The following is a 23,244-nucleotide window of genomic DNA, read 5'->3' on the forward strand; positions in this document are numbered from 1 at the left end:
GCAGCGTTCTGCTGTCGCCTAATTCCTGCATTCACCTGTGCAGCCCAGCTGCTGTTCCCACCTCTGCCCCATCCCTGCACTGTTGTTGGGGTGGACGCCAGCCTGGTACTTGGGGAAGGAGGTCTGAGTTACAATTGGAACATAAATGAGGCTTCCAGCTGTGCATAGGGGCTGCTGCAGGCGCTGTTCTCCAAGCACTTCACAGTGTGCAGTCCGTGTCAGCCAACACAGGATACAGGAACAACCACAAAACCACAGCTGAAATGCAAAGAGTAAATTTAATCTCAATATCCTATGAACAGGGGATCTCTGAAGCAGTACCCAGGCAAAGGCATGCAAGCAGGAACGCAGGCACAACAGAGCTTGGTCCTTGCTAGAGAGAGTCCTTCTTAATGCGAGAGTGTTCGAACCTGCTGTTCCTGCATATATTTCAAGGATTCAAGCAGGCATAGTTTTCCACTGTGCTTTTATCTTCTCCAACAGCAGGGCAGGAATCTCAGGCTTGTTCGATAAGGTGCCTCTTGAGTCCATCACAGGCCTACGCTATCTAAGTGCAGATGTTCTACTTGTGGAGCACACAGGACTAAACAACGATTAGTGTGCTATGTATGTTTCCCAGCATGCCAAGCATGTTTACAGTCCTTGCCCATCTTCTGTTACTTTCCCACACAGCCCCACCAAAGGGTCACAACATAAAGCAAGCCCAGCGTTATCTGAAGTGTGTGATATCCGCAGGAGCTGCCCACACAGGGGCTGCTGCTTGGATCCTCTGAGCTAGCCTGCGGGCAGAGGCAGGGCAGGGCAGGGCAGGGCCATTGCAAGTCCCAGCACGGAGTTAGATTTAGGCTTAGTGAAAAAGTACCTAAGGAAAGAGAAAGCCAGTTCCTGTATCCTCAGTGAGCTCCAGCCAGGCTCTCTGAGTGAAGCTAGGACTGCTGGTGGAACGTGCTGAGAAACTGCAACCCGGAGGCCCGAGGGACACTGGGCCTTTGTCTCAGCCCAGGGCAGCACTGAGTCGGGGCTGGAGGTCTGAGAACAAGAATGCCATGCAGGAACAGCGCTTAAACCCAGGCCCCCAGCTTAGCCTCAGCTGACTTGCAGGACTAGGGTGAGAGAAAGAGAGGGAGAAGACCTTCTCCTCATAGTAGAATTTTGGTTTAATAAGTACTTACTAGGATGGCTTGAAAAAGGAGAGCCTGTGGCTCAGCTTCAGCCACTCAAGGCACTGAGGGCATTTAATGGATTAAATTACTTCCTACTGATAATATTTTGTTATTTTTGCAAAAAATAGTACCCAGACAGTAAGAAGGTATTTTATTTTGAGATGCTTTTAAAAAACATTTTATTGTCCACTATGTATAATATGCCAGTAACCATTGCATATAAAGGAAGCACTCAGAATATTATAACATATATATGACTAATAAATACTCTAGTTGTGACATTTTAAGATTGATGAGACTTTCTCTTATGTTACTGGTAAATAGACCTGATTTCTGAAAATGAGAATACTACTGTGATTGAGGGATTACTATACTAATTCTGTTACATTCTAATAACTAAAAAGATAAAATATTTTAAGAATCTAAATAATTTACATACGGTACACATCTCAGTATGTATTATATTCTAATACGTGAAAGGGGTGGGGTTAATATTGAATATGCAAGTATCAGTCAATGTTCATGTTCCCATGAAAACAGATCTCTCTAAAAAGCAAACACTAAACAGAATAAACCTACAATTAGAGGATTTTAATTTCAAGGTTCTGCAAACTGTAAAGTTCAAGATAAACACATTGAGATGACTATCTTAGCTAAGCTCAAATAAACACCTTGAATGCCTTTTCACAATTACAGAGCAAAGGCATTTGAATAACAGCATACTGCATTATCAGTAGTTACAACAAGTAATTCCAAATTTGCACTATATAATCTCATCGTTATTGTGAGGGTTTTCCCAGGTCAAAACTCTTTCTACTTCTCCACCTTAGCAATTTGATAAAGTTAAGACTTGCACTGAAGATTTTGTCATGATGAAAAACCATTTTGTAGAATATATCAATGGGTAGATCTCCATTTGGATCTGCATATTTCAGGGTCGTCATCGGAGTATACAAGGTGTTGGTCTGATGGCGAAAAGGTGGATTTTCTGCAAGAATTATCTTTACTGTATGCTGTCAAGAATGAGAAACAGAATTGTTAAAGAACCTTTACCAAAACAATAAAGTAAAAACCTAATTTTCAGTTGAGGAAAAGTAGAAGAATGAAGTGCTAGAATTATGTAAAACCTTTATGTCGTTTTATTAGAATTTCATTAGATTTTTTTCTTAAAATATTTTTAAGGGCATAAGAAGTACTTCTTATTTGTTCTTAGTCCTACTTCTGTTTATCTGTATCATGGTGATAACATCTTACACCTAAGTATCCTGAATAGTCCTCCAAAATTATGCCTATATGTCCACAATAGCTAGATCCTTTCTTTTACAGTCCACTGGGAAAGGATCGAACAGTGCACTTTGCAGCAAGATCTGGGAACCTTCAGTTGACACTGATGCTATTCCTTAGCAGCAAGCACCTGAAATCATTGTCCCCTTCCACAGTTTGCCTAAACTTGTCTTCCCGCAGGAGTGAACTTCACATTAGCGGTGGTATTACTAGTGAGATGGAGAGGAGAGCTGCTGTAAAACAATGGTGGGAACCCTGTGTAGACGTATGGTGACACTGCAGAATGTCCAGACTTCGCCAGTTAAGTGTATCTAATACCTCAGTGTTATTTAAATTACAATTGACAGCTGTCTTCACTACTTTAAAATGTACATTCTTTTAATGTTCTAAAGGGTTTTCTTTAAAATACTTGAGATTCTCACAGGTTTTTTAAAAGTAATTTTAAATAGTGTGAATTACATTTAATTAAATCTAATGCGTCTACCAAAAAGAACCCCACCAACGAACCAGTGCATTTGTAAATTACAAAGAAAAAAAAAAATCAAGAAAAAAGAAGATGGAGAATTGTTGATGAGTTACCTCTGCAACATCTTCAGCACTTTGTCCCAGGCTCTGGAAAATTTGTTTGTAATTTTTGAGGTAAATATTAGTAAACATCTCAGCTGTTTCCTTATCTGCAGCTGAAAGATCCATTTTCATTCCATCTTCAAACACTTTTCTTTCAAACTCTGTAATCACTGGGCCTGGTTCAATCAAACTTAACCTGTTCAAAAAGCAAAGATATACTGGTTATTGACTATCCTCCATGGAAAATACACCTCTCTGTCCTTCTCAAAAAAGAATATTTAAGAGTGGCGCTATGAGTACATGTTGGCAAGCCATATTAAACAGTACATTCTATAAGGAGAATCCATACCACATTATTGCTCTCATGCTCCTGCCCATCCACATGTAGCAGTAGAAATCTGTGTAGCCTAAAATTCAGGGAAGTGCTGTAACTTAATTCAAGGCAGAAGTAAGCGCAGTTGTTACCTGCTGTCTCGCAGCTGTGGAATCTAAGGATGATTTATCCATAAGAACTTACCAATATTAAGAAAAATAATTAAAAGATTATAAAATTCATTACTTTCTGGACAAAATCTTACATAGATTTTTCTGTTATAGCTTTCTCATGATAATACTAGAAGTAGCTGAAAAAGAGGGAGGAATTACCCGAACGTGGATTTTCTTTGTCAAGCTGTCAGTGTTTCATAACTCCAGATCCCTCCACAATATTATAATAAAATACAATATTGAGAATTTTGCTGTGGGTGGACAGATTTTGGCTGCTGCCAAATCTGGAAAAATTTATTTTGCTCAGTAGCGTATTACAGCAAATCACTGAAATACAGTTACGGATCACTTCTTTCCCACTTCTTTTCTCAGGCAGTAATTACTCCCAGCCACTATGTTTATCAAAACACTCTTTGCGACAGGACCTCTTCCTAGATTTCAGTTCTGATCAGGCTCCTCTTTAGAACTAAATCAAGCTATTGACTTTGACAGCAGAATTCCAGCTCCTGCTGGAATTAAAGCCTTTTCTCTTGCATCACTCTGCACACCGGACCTTGAACTTTTCCCATTCTACTTTCTTTTTTTAATCTCATTTTTGCTGGATCTTATAGTCTTAAAATCTTATTTTGAATTCTGGTATAGCCTGTCTATCATTACAATATATTTATTTTAAATCACTCCGAACTTTTCAGAGCAGTATGGAAAATCACAGTTTGGATGCCGCTTTGTCTCTGAAATCCCATGACAGCAGCTGTGTCTTCTCCCAAAGCACAAGGGCTAAACACTTAGGCACACAGAGATGCAATGAATATTTAACAATTGTTGGACTTCATACAAAGAATAGTAGCAGAATTACATGAATGTGAATATACATGTGACAAATCAAACCCCAAAGTCCCACAGACAATGAACAGGAGTATTCTCTTAAATACCATCTTAAACATTAAGAAATGGTACACCACATTCTTCTCACTTTCCTACAACCTGTCATTATAGGTATCTTGCCCTATGTTCCAGTCTGATGGATTTCCACTTGCTCTCTCTCTACAATGAGCCCTTGAACATTTTTATCTGTGAATTGACTAAGTTTGTTATCCTTTCCAAAGGAAAATATTACAGGTTGCTATTGTAATTTTATTCCTATGATATTGTATGCAAGAATCTGTTTTCAGAAGTGTTACATAAACTGTATTCTATCCAAAGCTAAACAGCCTTTAACTGTTCAAGAGAACATGTTTACTTTAGCATCTAGATCTTTTTATTTGCTTGTGTAATGTGAAGAACACAGACGTTTCTATGCCTTTTGCGATGTACAATTTCCATGGGTTCCTCGGTCTGTTTCTCACAGATAGCAGCAAGCTTCAAAAATTTGTTTGCTAGCTCTGAATATATTTAAAACTATCTAAAATACAAGTTACACCAGTGGATTGATACTTACTGCAGTTTGAACTTGAGTGCTTGTATAGCTAAGCTTTCGCAGAATCCTTCCACAGCAAACTTAGATGCAGCATAAACATCATTAAATAAGATACCTGATGGTACAAACAAAACATCCTGAGAATGTGATTGTATTCAACATAATAATAGTTTAGTTTTTAAAACTCCTGTATTTTCCTAAAATTTCTACAGTCTTCCTGGGAAAACATGAGAAAAATCCTTGTGTATACTGAATCTAAATACTGATTTTTTTGCATATGTTCTCAAAATTGCTCATTCTAGGAAAGGATGCTTGACTAATGCTTTTCCTCTTTGCTGATACTGTGATCTCTTTGGATGACATTAAATATTTTTTAGTCTAAGATGTGAAAGTCTCTCTACATGCAATACCATCTGCATTATTTATCAGCAAGGCTTTAATAGGCTGTAGATGAACACAGAAGCTGAGTGCAATGCAGGAAATAGGATTATGCAAGAGATCCAGCTTGCATCTAAGTGATTTAGAAAAAGTGCTACATCGATCCATTTAGGGGGATGGTAAGTATCGTATTAAACAATAACCACTCTTGCAGCTTGACTTAGGACCCTCACTCACCAGAATAATCCAGGTAAGATCAAAGCCACTGTTGGAATAATTGAAATAAATACAGCTAGACCAGATGGAACACAAGAGTAGGAGCATCATTTTTCTGTCACTAAAATTAGACTCTCTGGAGTTTTATGAGCGGAGAAACTTTACAAAAAAGGTGGTACAGTTGTCTAGGACATGATTGGATTTTATTCTATTATTACTGTGCAGAGCGTGGTAAGCATGTTGGTCCATCCCCATTATCTTTTCCAATAGGAAAGAGAAAAGTAATGCTACAAAGCCCTGCTTTCCAGATAATAAAAATAAAATAATAAAATTTAAAAAAGAAATAATAATTATGATTCAAGTTAAAACTCAAAAAAAAAAAAAACCTCACTCTGCAGGTTTTGTTGTTAAAATGTCTTGAGAGTAGTTGTGTAGTAACATACTACCTACATGCATAAAAACCATCAGGTTTAAGTGCTGTGCTTCTTATAGTTGGAACTTCAGCATTACAAAGCATAAATTAAATATGCTAGCTCCTACATTTTTTTTTTCAGATGAAAAGAGGTAAGCTTTTGATTTTGAATACTGAACTCTTAGTTCAAACAAACAAAAACCAAAAAAAAATGACTTTGCCTTGTATTCCCATAACACTGCTTATTATAACTATGTGTCCGCTCTTTCTCCTCTTCATGTCAGGCAAAATCTCTTTCAGGAGTCGAACCAGTCCAAAGAAGTTGGTATCCATCACAGTTTTCATTTCATCTATGGTCTGACATTCAATAGGTCCAATGAGCCCCATTCCAGCATTGCTAACTGCACAAAATGGAAGACAACAGTAAGCAATAACCTCCATAAACATTAACTTGTAATCATTACTTGAAAGTAAAATGAGGATTAAGGATTAAATGATCCTTAAATAATCCTTAAAGAAAGGATTAAAAGATGATATTCTGTCACTAAAGCTTTGCACTTGAAATAGCCTTTTTTTATTTTTAATTATGCTTTTAATCCAATTTAAATCATCTTGTATTTAGCATTTTAACTAATTTATTTCTGATTAGTCCTTTTTCTTTAAATTATAAAAGGATTACAGATAAATGAGCCAAGAATGATCTATATTTGTTCATAATTCAGTATTAAGAATGAGAGGCTACAGTCAATACCCATAGGAATGAATAGAAGTCTTCAATTTATTCTAAGAGGTGATAGACCAGGCCATATTTTGGTCTGCTTTTTGTTTTATTTTTTAACATTTAGCTCTTCAATAAAAAAATAAAACAAAACCAAAACACACACTTCCATTGATTTTTATTTGCCTCCTAGATATTTGTAAGTGAGGAATGATTGATAGAACTGTCATTCTGCACTACAACTAGTATGTCAAATTAGACTATAATATACTTTGCAGAAGCAGCTTGTTAAGCAGTGCTTTAATAATTAATCAAAATTAAGGCAGGTCCATAATTTTCTATTAGAGAAGATTTAATAGTCGATGTTGTGAGCAATTTCCATCTTACTAATATACTAATATTTATTTTTAGCAAAAAAAATTAAAACACTTCTTGTTGAATGACTTGTAAAGTACAATTGCAATTCTGAATACAAAATGAAAGTACCCTTACTTTCTTTGCATTTGTTTTTTACTTGCTAATTCCCAAATACTGTTGCTTTCTTAGTACAGAGAGCTGATGCCTTCATTGTAAATAGGGCTGTGCTTCATTGATAGGGCAGAAAATCTTGTACATGAAGACGCCAATTAAGGTGACAGTTCTCTTCTCACACTTACTAAAAACTGTATCATCTTATCCAAGACACTTCTCTGTGATCAAGCCTCTCCTTTGTAAACAGGGTAAACAAGCTTCCCTACCTCATAGGAGCCCGGTGAGATTTAATCCACTCATGTCTGCAGGAAGCCTTAAGAATCTTGAATATACTATTTAATTATTATTACTTTGATCATTTAAAAATACACTAATGAAACTTCTCCAGGGTATTTGAGAAGGTGTCAAATAGAAAACTGTCATCTGTTCATAGCATACACATCCTGTACTTGCCTAGAACATCAATCCTTCTGTCAGGGATGCTATTCACACAAGTTTTAATAGACTGTTCATCGCAGACATCCAGTTGTTTAATTTCTAGGGTTTTGCCCAGCCTGCGACCTGCAGCTTCCTCAAGTGGCTCTTTCTTGGCCAGATTCCGCATTGTGGCATACACTGCAACACACCAGAAGCAACACTTATCAGAAATAAAATTTTATCTGTGGTAGTCTTACTGAGAAGCATTAAAGAATATTGCTTTTATATCTATATTTTAAATATCAGATAAAAACTTAAAGTAGAAAGAATCTATTTTCAACATATATTGCCACTGATTTCCCAAAGTCTGATTCTGAAATCTTCCAAGAAATTCAAAAGGAGAATTAAACTCCCCCATGCACATGAAGAACATGCAGCATATGAATATAATATTATCACTGAAACTTTAAATAATGGGTATCAAGTTATACCACTGAATCATTTTTAGGTACCTAAAACCTAATTTTGGATTGCAGATATCTTTTTTTTTTAATTGCCATTAACATGTTTAGCAGAACAACCATAATTTTATTAAAGGTGGAAAACAGATGCTTCATTAGGTTTGCAAAAATGTCTATTTTTGAAAGCTACTTCTCAAAATACAAATTAGTTATCATTATTGTGGCCTAATTATCCAGAAAACTATGAATCGGCATCCAGTCAGTTGGCAGTAAAATACTGCGAGTGAGTAAGTCTGAGAAACTGAATTACCACAGATTACCATATTTGCTTTGCCATCCATTTCCAATCATAGCAAATACCCCGTTTTGTATCAGAAAGACAAATTCCAGCCCCTTTGTTCATCCTCTTACGCCTACACGGGGTTGGAATAGTAAAACATACTTTAAGGAAAAAATTGCACATATGAGAACTGTTTTCCTAAATTCATTTCTTTGGTCCTCAAATGGGCATGTACATTTCATTCAACAAAGATTTTAGTAGCCAGAACCAAAGCTAACTACAACTCTGAACATATATCCAAGGTTGCATACTGCACGTTTTCAGCTATTTGTTTTTATACCACTGCCTTTTTTTTTTATTATTGTAAACTACTCGGTTCAAGTAGCTGTTCAGCTTCAATACAAGCACAGAAATATCATCTGCTTACAGAAAATAGTATATTTTCACTGTATTCTATTTTCACAACAGTAGGCAGAGGGAAACTAACAAGTCACCAAACTGAATACAATCACCTGTTAAATCACAGAGGAAAAAAAAAAGACTGCCTTGAAGAGTATCTTTTTAAAAAAGATAATTAACAGATACATTGTTACCTTTAAACCTTTTCTGTTCATCTTTTGCCATTTTTACAGCTAAGGCCAGTCCAATTCCTGAGGAGCAGCCTGTAATGAGGACATTTCTTCTCGCCATTCTTTTCACTGGGTGGTTCGAGCAAGAGTTCTTGTTCAGAGGCGCAACAGCCTAAATGTAGCTACAGTATAATGTCATTAGCCTTTAATGCTATCTCCAGCTTTCCTGAGTCAACAAATCTGAAAATGCACACCCAGACCCTGCATGATTAAGGGATAATCTCCAATTTGACAAAAACAGAAACAGATGCTCCTGCATGAGTTTATAATCTGCATCATCAACACACACTAGAGTTAATACAAAATTTGATTACTCTTAAAATGAGACATTTGTTAAGCTACACCGATTTTTTTAAACAGTGGAATAATCAGTTTGCATACTACTGGCAAGAAAAGCCTTGCCACAATTACAGTCTGCAGTGTCAAGGCCCCCAGTCACGTCTACAGAAAGTAAACTGCACCCAAAATGGGACCCCACTGCTGAAGGCGTTCAGGCTTCCTATGTTCACAGCACCCTCCTCATTCTTTTGCAGCAGAATGACAAATGGATTTCTTCCCCGGCACCTTGATATTATAAGAGTCCTAATAGGCTTTACGGAAAACGTAAATTGAAAAATGGGATGTGGATTTGGAAAGAGACAGGTTGTTTGGACAGATTCCTCACATCTCTTTTTGGCACCATTCCCAATCAAGAATAGAGAAAGTAATCGAGTATGCCGGCAGCGGAGAGCAGCCAGGAAGAGGCTGAACACACCAGCTTTGCTACATCCTTGCTGACACCGAAATCTCTTTGAACATTTTCTATTCCCCAATTGACAATTTGAAAAAAAAAAAAACAAAACCAGAACTATCATGACACCTGATTCCATTTTAGTTTTTAAGAAAATATTCCACCAACTTTGCACACAAACTCTGAATTAAACAGGGGGACATTTGGACTGGAAATTTGGTGCAGTTTGTGATTAATGTACAGTCACCATGGGTCATACTACATTCAGAAAGAAAACCAGTCTCTTGTGAAATTTATAACCCATCCTGAGTGACACAAAAAGAATCACCTTAATAAGCAATTAGCCTTCTGAACAGCATTCAGCCAATTGCAATGCCATTACACACAGAAAAATGTTTTCCGAGATTCAGTAATCCCATGCTAACACAATGCAGTTCAAAAGAATGAACTTAGTGTTCCAGGATTTGCACAGGTGTAAATTGCATAGGAACTCAAGAAAAGTAGGACTCTACAGAAACATTTAACTGAAATTATGATATTAGAAAAAAAAAAAAAAGTCCCTCCTTTCCAAAACAAATAAATTCACTTGAAGAGTGTAAGTGGAATCATTAACTCCTCAGACAACCAACAAAATAGAAAGACAGCATCTAAGTTAATGAGAAAATGTAATTATGATTCTACTTATTTATGAGGTTTGACTCATGGTTTTACCAGAGAAGACAGTATCCAAATACTCAATTTTAGTGTAAATGCTATTTAGCTGATTCAGATACTAGGCAAATAGCTTTTGCTGCTCATGCACATTTATATTTAGTGCATGTAGGAGGAGCAAGCAAGGCTTTATGCAACACTACATTAGCGGAATTCCACTATCGTTGTGATGCAATTTTAATTACAGATTGGTTATATTTTCCACTTGAAATCCTTGTTTGAAGGGTTTACATGTTTCTTCGCTTTAAAAAAAATCTGCCTGAAATTTGATGCATAGATTTCTAGCCTGAAGGCAAACTGATCTGCCTAAAGAGAGGATAAAAATTAAAAGTAGTTTAATATTTTTCAATTATTACACTGGTCAACCTAGTTCTAATGTTTTTCATTTACTATTATGTAGAGAAACAAATAATATATTTATTTCAACAGGTTTTTTTTGCTACACCATAATTTTCATAATAGCAAAATAAATAATCTGAAACTGCAGAAATACTTCAGATGAGCATATCTTGACCTTGTCAACATAGCAAAATGTGTGCCTGGTTTTGTACAATGACTTAAAGAGTGGAACATGTTTGCACACACAGTGAAAGGAATTTAGCACACTTCCACCTGCAAAGTCGCTGAAATACAACAGATAGGGGGTTTGGCCAAGATACACTTTTAATGCACAAAACAAGCTTAGGCCTAATCTTTAAATTGCAATACATTCAATTATGTTCCTCTGCTTTATGTCAAATAACTTGGAGCGTGAATCACATGTCGTAATGCACATAAATAATGTTTGCATTAATCAGACTCAGATTTAGGCCTCTTATAAACTATTTGCAGTTTCTGACATGTAAATATAAAAGTGTTAGAAACTGTGGCCACTAGTTATTTTTACTAGCTGAATTGTGTAGTATTTTATGAAAACTGGAAATAAATGTGTTTTAAAATGGCACCATAACTATGCATTCTAATCAATGGCAATTTTTGTATGGATTTTGCTTTGAGGGGGGGTGGTGGTGGGTTCAAGCTTTATGGCCCTGCCCCACACCCCTTTGCATCTGAAAGATACTGCTTGGAGTAAAGCAAGCAGGTTTTGACAGTGTCTATGATCAAATCAGTGTCCTAAAACATCTTATAAGCAGGTCAATTTTAATAAGATACTGTGTCTGCAACATTATATGTGTAACAAAAAAAAAAAAAAAAAAGGAAAATACTCCCAAACAAAAATTGTTAATAAAGTAACACCACTGTGCTCCTAATTAGAAGTCAGATGTGAAACACAAGTACAGTGTAAAATCCTTGGAAAAAAATGACAGCTGAAATTGATTCCTGCAACCCACGATACTTAAAAAATAAAATTTATTTCTCAAAAATAAATTAAGATGTTATTATATCAAAGCAATAATCTCAAAACCACTTGAAAAAATAAAAAAGGTTGTCATTTGCATCAGCACAAATAACCAGACTCATTATTTACAAATGCAATGTTAAAATTTCCTTTTTGAATGCATGATTATGATGCCAGCAACAGCATTCCTGGGTTGCTGCTTGTCCAACGGGCAACATTCCTTCCTTCACAATTCTGGCTCCTGAAACAAAATATCTGTGATCAGAACCTTCCTTTAAACTTCTGCACTCAATTTACCATATCTAAATCCATTTGTATCAAGATGTTACTTTTCATTATTAAGATTTATCTTACAAATTCAAGAAAACTAGCTGCAGGTCTGAAGTCCATGGCTTCTTTCTCAAATTCTGCCCCCCTAAACTGAAATTATTAATGCTTTTTTCTTCACTGTTCTTGTAATTGAAGTGCATTTGCTTTCAAAATGAGCATAATTTATAAGTTTTTCAACATACTATGCAGAATATTTTGAGAAATCTTCATACTCAAATCCCTGTAAAAATTTTGTACAGTGTAAAGGAGCACTGTCTTTTGAAATAACTCTTCTGTGTACAGCTTAAGGTTTCACGTGAACTGCATTATTGTGTTAAGTTCCTAACAACTTAAGTTTCTAGCAATTTGTAAAAACCTTAATAGTATCAATGTATCAAGTATCAAGAGGAAAAAAGTCTGTCATTTCTATGAATACAAAGTGAGGAAAATCTTATCAACATTAATGTAAGTATTCTGGATTTTGTACAGTATACAGAAATAAACACAATCAAACACAGTGTGTTTGGCATTGGGGTCTGGTTTTTACTAGTTTCTAGAGGTTTACCACCCCAACCCCCCTTTTAAAAAACAGGCTTACATGCTGGACCTTTTATTTGACAATTCATTTACAGAAAAAGCCAAACAGGAGTATATAGGAGATCAACAAAATGGCCTCTCTAATATATGATCCACAGCAGCTATGTTTACATTATCCAGTACTGTGGCACAACAGAGACCGCATCAGCCACTAATATTTCGGAACATCACATACTACACTATGGCTCCTGTGAATTATAAATATAAAAGTAATTATGCTGTATCTATTCATGTTTAGCTAGATGCTTATTCTTTATAATGAATGCTACAAATAGCGTACACAAACATCTATAAGTAGCACATAATAAGCTTACAGCTAATGAATGAAATATTATTACAATAACTTCTAATTTTTTTTTACTTTGTATACTTTTACAAAAATGTAAAAATTGGAGTTTTTTTTAATCAATCTTTGTAAGCACTAATTTTTTCTTATTTCACTTACATTTTTATCATCATTTTATTTCTCATTTCAGTAAGGAACTGTCTCCACAAAAGATTAATTTGCTATAAGTCAAACCTGGGTTTTGGGTTTGTTTGTTTCTAAATTAAGAGAATTGCTTCAATTTCCCAGAAAAATGAAAAAGACATTCTGAATGGTCAGTAAGATGTTTCCAGTTCCTTTATTTGGAATACTTACAACTTCTAAGGGTAGCAGAGTGCTGTATTGTCAGCAGATCTTCACTGCACATTACAGCAGATATGGAATGATACAACTGAAAAATCTGTGACCTGGTTATTTCATAAGTCCCAGAAGGGCAGAGTGGACCAGGACAGAAATCAACCCTAGCTAACAATTCCTTCCCTGAAATAATATATTTCCTGTAATAAGCAAGGAAGGTAGTGTATTAAGGGGAAAAAGAATGAGATGGACTACACCCCCAGGCAAAACACAGACACACACACACACACACTACCCTTTTCCCCAGACAGATTAGGTAATCAAGTTTTTAGAACTAGAACAGGAAGTTCCTGGGGAATATTGGTCAGTCACTCTGTGATGTGTTACTAATGGAGAAAGTATTTTCTTACATCATGTTAATATACACAGTTTTGAAACAAAGAAGCAACCATATCACATTCTAAGTGGAGCCAGAACTCCTCTGCAGTATATTTCATATTTTATGCAGAATGCTTCTGAAATCCAGTGTTATATCTACTTAACTACAATGCAAATAAACTTGAAATTCTATTTCCTTCATCCCAAGTCTCTAAAGGAACATGACTGGAGTAGGCCTATTTTCAAAGCCTTTCTTATCACATTCTTGGGCCTCCCCCTGCATGGTATTACTTAACAAAATTAATAACAAGGCAATTTGTCTGGAAAGGGTCTAGTCAGCAGTTGTACAGGGGCTAGCTAGGAAATCCCTTCCTTCAGAATCATTCCTAAAGTCTTAGGAAAAGTTGGAAATATGTTAGTGATGTGTGAAAGGTAGCAGCAGGCACTGTCCTCTTCTCAACTGTCATAAAAAACCTTTAACAGAAATCAAGATGGAAGTGCTGACATTGCTTTAATTTGCAGTGAAAGAACCTTCACATTCAGCTGTGACAGAGCCAAACCCCCATGATCTAGAATACAGATCAAATGCCTTTGCTGACTACACAGAAAGACTTCTCTGAGAAGACCATGTCCATAGCCAGAACATCAGGTTACTAAAGATAATCAATATTCAAATTTCTCCACAAAGCAGACAATTAAGCGTGCCATTAAATTTGTAATTTTTAAATCATTCAACTGGATTAACTTTAGGGGATTAAGATTCAGCAAACACCATGATACAGAATACAATTACTTGGGGAGAATTCTTTATTCTAAAGAGACATCGTATTGTTCTTTCTAGACAGTTACGGTAATGGCATTAAAAATTGATAATTTGTTGTGTATCCAAGGAACATTTTACCTTTTCAAAGAGCTTCTAGGCTTTGTTGTTTTCTTTCAATTTTTTTCTTTAGCTGATTTATTTCGTGGTCTCTCTGGAGCAATTCAAACTCTTTTTCACGAAGCTCATCTTTAGAATGCTGGAGTTTCTTCTCTAAGCTCTCAATCTTAACAGAAAATGCAATTAAATCAGAGCAGGTACTTTACTGAAATCAGGACAATCAAAAGAACAAAAATCACCCCAAACAAAATGTTGTGATTTGGCCTCAGACGACAACAAAGAATGACATGCCGCTCTCTCAGGCCTTCCCAATACGGGAAAGGAATCGGAAGAAAAAGGCAAAACTCGTGGGTTGAGACAAAGGCAATTTAACACAACCGCAAAAGGAACAAGAAAACAACAACAGTAACACGGATACAGGAATACACAAACACGATTACCGAACCACTGCTCACCCACCGGATGCGGGACACCCCAGACCACTCCGCGGGCAGCTCAGAGCGGGCATGGCTCACACAGCATGGAATACCTGTGTCCCTGCTGGAGCCTGGGGAGAATTAACTCTATCCCCGCCAGAACCAGGACACAAAACTCACAAATATTGTCAGTATTACCTCTGACTTTGGATTCCCTTGGCCATTTCTTATTTTATTTTTATTTTGTCAACATTTTTCTTTATTAAAACAGCAGTTTGGGAGCTATTATCATATGAAGTAAAAAAAAAAAATACATTTTCATTTTTATACTGGTATTTCCCTGCAAAATTTTTAGTTTTAATTGCCAAACATAAAGCATTTTTGCTGGTACATTGAGGTACTCCCTTCCCTCTCCCTACAATAAAGAACTAGTTTTATTCTTCTAGATTAAACCCGGACAGCTATTGTGCACTAGGACCAGACTTTCTCACAGAATCATCTGCCCTTTGTTGGGGAAACTGGGTTTTTAACTTAAGCAAGAATTACCTGTTTATTGCATTCTTTAATTTCTAATTCTGACTTCTCTAAATTGCACTCCAATTGAATTATTTGTTGTTCCATTTCTCCTCTATGTTCACGAACTGTCATATCCAACTGTGTAATCTAGAGGTAAAAAAGGAAGAAAATGAGTTATTTCATTTTGAACTAGTACGCAGATTTTAAGAAGCAACATTACAAAATGTGACAGCAAAAGGAATGAAACTAATCCTTCATAGTCTGAAGAATATTCTCTCAGGCAGTCAATATAAAAATGCACTCTAGCTGTCTCATTTAAAAAGCTGGGGACAAACATAAAGAGAAAAGGGGAAAAAGTCCATAACTGAGTTTGGCCTTCAGATACACAGAACACAAACCTAGTTCTCATTTTAAATGGAATGTAATGAGTATCTTAGCATACTAATCCATCTTATTAGAAAGCACCAAGTTTTGCCAAAGCAATAAAAATCTTGTTGCTTTGATGAATTCCTGGAGCCGCTCACAGGGTATTGCGGCAAGAGTGTATTGGAAGGTCTGGCCTCCTTACAGTGCCAGTTCCTTCAACAGGTTTTGGGGTGTTTTTTTTTTTTCTGGTTGTTTTTTTTTTTTGTTAGGGTTTTTTTTTGTGTGTGTGTGGTGGGTTTTTTGGTTTGTTTTTTTTTGTTTTGGTTTGGTTTTTTTTAAATCCCCTCCCCTCCTTCTCTCTACATCTCAAATATTCTTGGATACAAAGGCTGGTAACTCCTGCAGGAAGTACCTATTAGAAGGCTAATTATAAGTGACAGAATAATAGTTTTTCCATGATGGGTATCAAGTCCTGAAGCCAGACCAAAAGACTGAAAATATTTCAAGTGAGCTACAGAAATTTATTTGCAACAAAGATACTGTTTCATATTTAGAGGCTGCTTATTTAGAGAAGCTAATCAAATATGCTCTGATGCAAATGAAGAAAGGAATCTATCATCTCCAAGCACACTTCAGTGCAGATCTTCCCTTTGTGTTATCAAACACCAAGACGACAACAGGTGTCCTATAACTTTATCGCTAATGAAGAATTATGGCACAGGTTTGCATGAGGCTTCTGTTCTATCAAAACAGTAATCTGTGGTCCCTTAGAGGAGCACAGCCTGATTTTCCTGGTACTATAAGGCTTCAGTAACCTAGAGCTGATTTTGAGGTTGACACTGTGGCTATATTAACAGTACAGTTTGTAGCGATCTGTGCAGACAATTAAACTTATAAAAAGTCCGCTAGGTCATCTACTACATAACAGGATAATTATCAGTAACATACTTAAAGTGATCTGACCTGAGCTGCTCTTTGTTTCAGTTCCCAATTCCTTTCTTTCAATGCATGGTCCATGTCAAGGAGTTCTTGGTTTTTGTCTTCAATTTCTCCCTTGCAATACCTACAATTCTCATATGTTTAATTACTTAATGCACATTTAGTTGCTTAGCTTCAAGTACCAGCTTGAAAATCATGAGATCTATTACTTACTTAAAAAAAAGTGAATCAACTAATTGACTGCAAAAAAACCAAACCCAAATGGAAGAATTATGTTGACTATATTCCAGGTGGAAATTTCCAATAACTTAATTATTCAAGTTATTTAATTGGTTATAAGAACGATATGTTCTTAAAAAAGAAAAGTATAGAAGAAAGTATCATTAATTTATGGTCAGAAAGGGAACTGGACAATTTAACTATAAAAAAAAGTAATTCCTCTTACAGTTATTTCACAACTTTGGGATTCAGAAAATAATTTTAGCAGATTTTAAAACAAAATTCACAATACAGAATGGAGCACCACTTCTAGAAATTAAAAGTGAGCTGAGGAGCTACTGTATTAAGTTATCTTACAGCCACAAGCCACCTAAAAATTATAGAGAGCTGCTAAGAAGATGCAAAAAGACCATCCAAACTATTCCTATGGAAAAACTAACACAAATAAGTTTTCATAATGGAAAAGATACCAGCTTACCTGAGCTCAGTTGTTAGATCCATGATAGCAACATGTTTCTCCTGCAGAGAAGACTGTGCTTTCTGTAATGCATCTTGCAATTCCTGAAGCTGTGTTAAAGTGATTTTTGATTCTCCATGGGCATTCTCTAATGCAGATTCCAATTCTGCTATTTTCTGTAAGGCTTCCCTGTGGCAAGTCTCACTTTGAAGCAGCTTATCTTCTAAATCATTCACTATTTTAGACACACGCAAAACACAAAATGTTTAATCAACAGTTAAGTTGGGGTCTTCATGCAACACCGCTGCCTACTAGCACTTGTCATATCCAATTTTCAGTATTTTTTGCAAAATCTAGAAAAGCAGTGATTTCTGAGGTTATACCACAACCTTTTCATGTGACTTAAGTCTTTGCCATTTTTATTCAGCTCATAATCTATAATTGACTTCAAGTATGAGGATGTACCTAAAAACATTTGGCCAAGGAGAAAGTACAGAGACAACATAGTAACTGAATATGTAGTGCTTTGGTAGTAAGCCTCTGGTTTAAAATAACGGTAAAATTAAATGGAGGAGCAGGGGTTGGAAAATTTGATATTTCCATAGACTCACTTGTGTTTGTTTTAAAGAGCTGAATTTTTGTATGTAGCATATGCCCTCATTAAATCTGTGTCTTGTTTGATTACCACACTAAGAATCTGCATTACCAGTTTACAGGGAAAACTACTTATTCATTTCATTTGGGATAAAGGTACATCCCACAACAGTGAGAATTTGCAAAGGTAGGTAAAAAAAAAGTTTGTGGGTGTGGGTGTAGTTGTTTGGTTTTTTTTTCTTTCCTTTAAAAAATATGAAATTACCAACACATTTTAAAAAAAACAAAAAGAACAACCCCTCCATCAAAATTATAATACTTTTACTCTTGCATACTTGATTATAAAACAAGGGAAAAAGCAAAAATCTCTAATCCAATACATATAGAGAAATACCATGATAAAAGGAAGCCTGAGAAACAAAATAGCGAAATTACCCTCATTTGCCTTTTCATTGAGCTCTGATCGTGCTTCTTCCAAAGTAATATCCAGCTGATTTATCTGCGTTGCTTTGTCTTCACCATCTCGTTTTAATTGCTCTACTTCTTTTTCCATAACAGTAAGTTCATTCTTGCACTGATCCCTCTCCAATTTAATTTTTCTATAGAGAAGAAGCAACCAGAACAAAATGAACCTTGTAATAACAAAAGCGACACACGTATCTCCTTACATGCTATAAGACGACAAGTATTTGTGAACAAAATAGGAATTAAAAAAAGTCACGTTAAGTAGGCTTTTCTCACAATAAACCACCTATTCTTTAAGACTAACAAGCCCTCCTAGAATCTACTATCTAGAATTACAAGCAACTTGATATATTTATGAATTGAATTGCATTATGAAGCGCCATCTTAAGGTTAAATAGGTTGCCGGGACACGCATTAATTCTGTTGGAAGTTTGTACCAGAAACTCATGCCTCTGCTAGTTAGAAACTTCCCTTCCGATTTCCAGTCTATGCTCATATTGAGACTGAATTGTATGACTACATAGCTGAATACCATTTCAGACCGCAATCTTCTTATTGATACGTCTATCCGCAGAATATACCTCTGTTATTCTAAACCTACCTGATTGTACTGTTAAGTTCATCCACCTTCTGTCTGTTTAAATCTGCTTCCTGAGCAGCTAGGCGAAGTTTCTCCTCTGCCTTTCTCAACTCATCTTCTGCATACGCTTTCTGCTTCTGAAGCTCTTGTTCCAAATTGGATACCTATTTAAAACGGCATTTAAAAAGTGTTGGTACTCTTAAATTACATACTAAGGAAATAAACTTCCTTGTCTTGCAACTCACGTAGCGAGTTTTAACACACGGATTGCTTTATAGTCTAAAATTTTATATAATTTAAGACTAGAACTTTGTAGTTGCATTTGAAAGACAAATATATATATTTCTAGTTAATATAACAAGATTCAACTTTCTGAATTTCAATACACCTTTCCTTAATTGCAGTCTAGGTTTTTCCAAGTACTTAGCCACTCTTATGCTAGCTAATTTCCAGTAGCACAGAACCTGGTTTAAGACAAAACAAACCATTAAACTCTATTTTAGATATATCTAAAACAATAACTATCAACGCAGTTACCAAAGAAATATTCAGATTTTAAAGGTATTACAAAAACATATATAAAAGCATTTAATTGTCTGTCTGTACGTAGAGACTTCTCACCATACTCTACCTGTTTTTCAAGTTTAATTTGATTATCTTCTAGCTCCCCATTTCTAATAGTTTCTTGCTGTAACATTTGCTGCTGATGATGCAAAGTTTGTTGTAGGAGAATATTTTGTACACTTGTGTCCTGAATATTCTGATCTTTTAGTTTTATTTCTTTCTGTAAATAATGAACCTGAAAAGACATTTATTTTCAATTACAATAGAACATATTTATTTGTATTTGCATCAGCTATTCTCTTCATTCTTAATGAGCACAGAATTATACCTATGATTCAATAAAACATCTGTCTCTGAATTTAGTTGCATTACAGTTTCAACAGTACACAACACATCTCATTATGCTTTATAAAGTGAGGAAAGAAGCAACTTGTCAGCCCCAGTTTTTGACTTCTTGCTTTCTAAATATACCTAAACTAGTTAATATTTTAAAAACATATATAACAAAGATTTTTCATTTCTAAATTACTGAACTTCTTTTCTTTCTGTCACTACTCTTACTTTATTTCTCACAAAGTCCTTGTTTCCCCCTTGAGATTTTGTTCTCAGTCCCCCCCTTTATTTCTTTCTGCCTGTATAACAATAGTTGTGCCAATAAAAACCAGGAATTCTGAGTGCCTAACTTGTCGCATGTTGAATGGCCTTATTTCTCAGTGATGAATGCCAAGGATTTTCTGAAAAAAGGAAAGGTTCTTTAAAAAAAAGAAAAAAAATATCACTAACTGCTCACCACAAAGTGGAAGTAGTGACTGTCACTTACGTATGAAAACATTGCTCACAATTACAAAGCCTCACTTGCTACCCTTGAGTTTCACACAGCATCCGGTCTCTTCATATGCAGTATAACAACAACAGATTTTAGGGCTTAGAAAGCAGCAGTAAATATCACAGGCTTATGCCTAACACAGGCTATAGGTTTCCATCCAGTTACTCCTGTCGAAGGTCTAATAATCTCTGGTTGACTAAAGCCTATCTCTCAGCAGGCAGGGCAGCACTGACATGAACAGCCTACTATGAGAATTAGTTCATGCCGTTAGTCAAACCCATAAATAAAAATTCATGCTAATAATATTTAAACTTAATTATTTCTTGCTTTCATGTTGTACTGGAAATTACGATAAAACTCAGGGGCTTGAAGTAAAAACTTTCTTATGCCCAGGACTTCTTCCCCATCAAGGGGGGAAGAAGGGTGTACCTGAAACACAAGTCAGTTACACGCACTGAAGTTTATATTGCAATAGCGTGCTCTCCATTTTTTTTCCAAGATAATGCTTTCTTTCACTTAATTCTGATTTTGCTACTTCTCTCAACAATTCATTCATCTTGGTACTTATTTTCCCTGAGCTTATGCAGTGTTCCTTAGTTATGATTTTCCTGTTTACCCTCACAAAATATATAGTCTTTTCCCAGATTACTTCTAGTCACAGTTGCTGCTGCAAATGTTTTGTATCTTATTTCACAGACAAACTTTTAGATTAAATCATTCATGATTAAATCATAACAAGTGTTCTCTGCAATACAGAAGAGTTTTTAAAACAAGCTGTTACCTCTTCAGACTTTTTTTTGAGCTGATTTTCAAACATCTCCTTATTTTCTTGTGACTGACTCAAATACAGCGCAACTTCTTCCTTACATACATCTAGTGCTGACTCAAGTTGTCTCACCTAGTGGAATGCAATAGACTACTTAAAATTGCATGGTATAGTTTTTATTAACTAGTCTAAAAAAAGTGTTAAAACACATCTTTGTGTAAAACATCTGAAATGCTACATTTTTTTCTAAAGTATTAAAACAGGCATGGAAGTTATAATAAGCTTAAAAACTGTAACAGTACTCAGAAATTAGAATTATTTGTGAAATTAAATTACAATACTTTAGACTGTGTTTAAATCAGATGAGACTATCAGTCAAGAGAAGATATTCTAGTATTTGTCAGTAGGTAGAATTTGTCAGTAGCTAGTAGCAAACATATGCCCAATACCAAACCATTAGTCCACCACATTTTATTCCATATAGAATTGTATAAATAAATTTGGAATGAGCATCACATGTGAGTTGTGGCAAGTGTTTTTCAAAAATAATATTCGGATCTTAATAAAATTCCTCTCAGAAAGCTACTAAACAGCATTTTTTTCCTTTCTGCACTGATAGACAGTGTCTGTGGTCTACCAAAAGGGAAAGGAAAAGCTTTTAGCAATGTCAACACTGTTGATCTATTTTACCCTTTTACTATTAATTTCAATTTGAGTAATCTCTAAAAAATTTCTTATAATCTTGAACAGATAAAAATCATAATGAACAAACCCCCAGACGTCTGAAGCCATAGTAAACTTAACTGTTTGGTTTCAATGCTAAGACTTTTCTCAACAACAAGAATTACGGCAAATTTAGCTGCAGATTGGCTAATATCTTCTTTCAATGCTACCAGTTTTCTAAACCATATTGGATTGTACAACTCTCTCCCCACCCAAATCAAGAGCTTTTTGAAAAGAAGCAATAATAGGTCCTAATTTTAGATCTCTGGAAAACATCCCAAATACTACAAAGCCACTTGGATAGAAAACTGGTCCAATACAAGTTCAGAAAGAGCATGCTAAGTCCCCAGTATCTTCTCCTAGTGATATCCTGAAGATTTAATATCATTTGGAACCTGACTGTGATAAATCACCCCATGGCAACTGTTTATTAAAATACTATTGCAAGTCCTGCATGGAAAATATTTATCAGGCAAACACAAGGAAGAGGTATAGATGGCTAGAAACATGACCAATATTATAATATCACGTATGTCTAAAATATAAGTCATATCTAGAGCAAAAACCTACAGAACATTATCTTTTTTAGACAACATTTTTACTTTTAGAGTACAACAAGCACAAATCTGCCCGATTTGTAACTACAGTAATTTTATAAAGCAATTATGCATTGCATAATCTCTTCCTGCAGGTTTCACCATACTTCTTTTAATTAAAAAAGAATGCAAAGACTTCAGGCTAATAACTTCTGAAATATTTATATGAGACAAATTTCTATAAAGCAGCCTTAATATAGTTTTTCTGTAGAGGATAAAAGGAAATACACCATTACTGCAAACTTGAAAACAATTAATTGAAAATTACGAAGAGCTTACTAACTTTGATTGTTTCTTCTGTTAACTGACTTTTCAGCACCTTCAGTCCTTGATCTTTCTTGATATTTTGATTTTCCATTTCCTGTTTGTACATATATTTTTATTCAAGACAACAAAACGTAAATATAGTAATAGTAACCAATAAAAGCTCATACTAAGAATACAGGAAAAAAAATAGATCAGTCTATTTAAAACACAATTGCTTATATACTCTATTTGTGTACATCATACGCTGAAGTGAGTTTGGTTCCTGATAGGTGTCCCTTCATATTCTGCAGCAGCAGGAATTATTAAAAGAATAAAACATTGCCATAAGAGAACATTCTTGGTTTTCCACCTAGTGCAGAATAGATGCAATTGTTCTTTATCCAGATCTCTTTCCTTTGATTAGAGCAAGAAGCCCAAGGGGCAAACCAGAGGCATAAACAGAACGCTGAGACAAAAAATAATGAAAAAGGTCATTAAAGTTTGTA

At 35.4% G+C, this 23,244-nt stretch overlaps 2 protein-coding genes across 5 annotated transcripts in view; both read right to left on the reverse strand.

The window, feature by feature from the left end:
• Nucleotides 1-1,321: 1,321 nt before the first annotated feature.
• On the reverse strand, nt 1,322-9,091 carry LOC141747426 (retinol dehydrogenase 8-like). The gene is made up of 6 exons (XM_074597631.1): nt 8,864-9,091; nt 7,566-7,727; nt 6,145-6,324; nt 4,939-5,032; nt 3,027-3,210; nt 1,322-2,176 (listed from the first exon to the last, which is right to left on the reverse strand). Exons 1-6 carry the CDS (start codon nt 8,958-8,960, stop codon nt 1,943-1,945), a joined length of 951 nt encoding a protein of 316 aa, XP_074453732.1. The 5' UTR covers nt 8,961-9,091; the 3' UTR covers nt 1,322-1,942.
• A 2,580-nt stretch (nt 9,092-11,671) lies between these two features.
• The window catches only part of CCDC18 (coiled-coil domain containing 18), a 28,803-nt gene continuing 17,230 nt past the window's right edge, over nt 11,672-23,244 (reverse strand). For 2 of the 4 annotated variants that reach the window (XM_074597220.1, XM_074597218.1), the window contains 10 exons: nt 22,776-22,853; nt 21,189-21,305; nt 19,649-19,816; nt 19,039-19,181; nt 18,408-18,571; nt 17,400-17,613; nt 16,727-16,826; nt 15,428-15,544; nt 14,487-14,631; nt 11,672-11,920 (listed from right to left, as the gene is read on the reverse strand). In XM_074597220.1, coding sequence (XP_074453321.1) covers nt 14,491-14,631; nt 15,428-15,544; nt 16,727-16,826; nt 17,400-17,613; nt 18,408-18,571; nt 19,039-19,181; nt 19,649-19,816; nt 21,189-21,305; nt 22,776-22,853 — 1,242 coding nt within the window. In that variant the 3' untranslated portion in view covers nt 11,672-11,920; nt 14,487-14,490. Of the gene's footprint in view, nt 11,921-14,486; nt 14,632-15,427; nt 15,545-16,726; nt 16,827-17,399; nt 17,614-18,407; nt 18,572-19,038; nt 19,182-19,648; nt 19,817-21,188; nt 21,306-22,775; nt 22,854-23,244 lie in introns of those variants that run through there. The other 2 variants (XM_074597219.1, XR_012588642.1) reach the window with 2 other exon arrangements.

The sequence above is a fragment of the Larus michahellis genome, chromosome 8 (genome assembly GCF_964199755.1).
Source record: "Larus michahellis chromosome 8, bLarMic1.1, whole genome shotgun sequence".
NCBI lineage: Eukaryota > Metazoa > Chordata > Aves > Charadriiformes > Laridae > Larus > Larus michahellis.

Excerpts from the sequence above, each read along its gene's own strand:
- LOC141747426 (XM_074597631.1), bottom strand. The coding sequence starts at position 8,960 with ATGGCGAGAAGAAATGTCCTCATTACAGGCTGCTCCTCAGGAATTGGA. Across the intron at positions 7,728-8,863 it reads TGAACAGAAAAGGTTTAAAG|TGTATGCCACAATGCGGAAT; the intron begins GTAACAATGTAT and ends GGTGTGTTGCAG. Across the intron at positions 2,177-3,026 it reads GTGCTGAAGATGTTGCAGAG|CATACAGTAAAGATAATTCT; the intron begins GTAACTCATCAA and ends CATTCTTGACAG.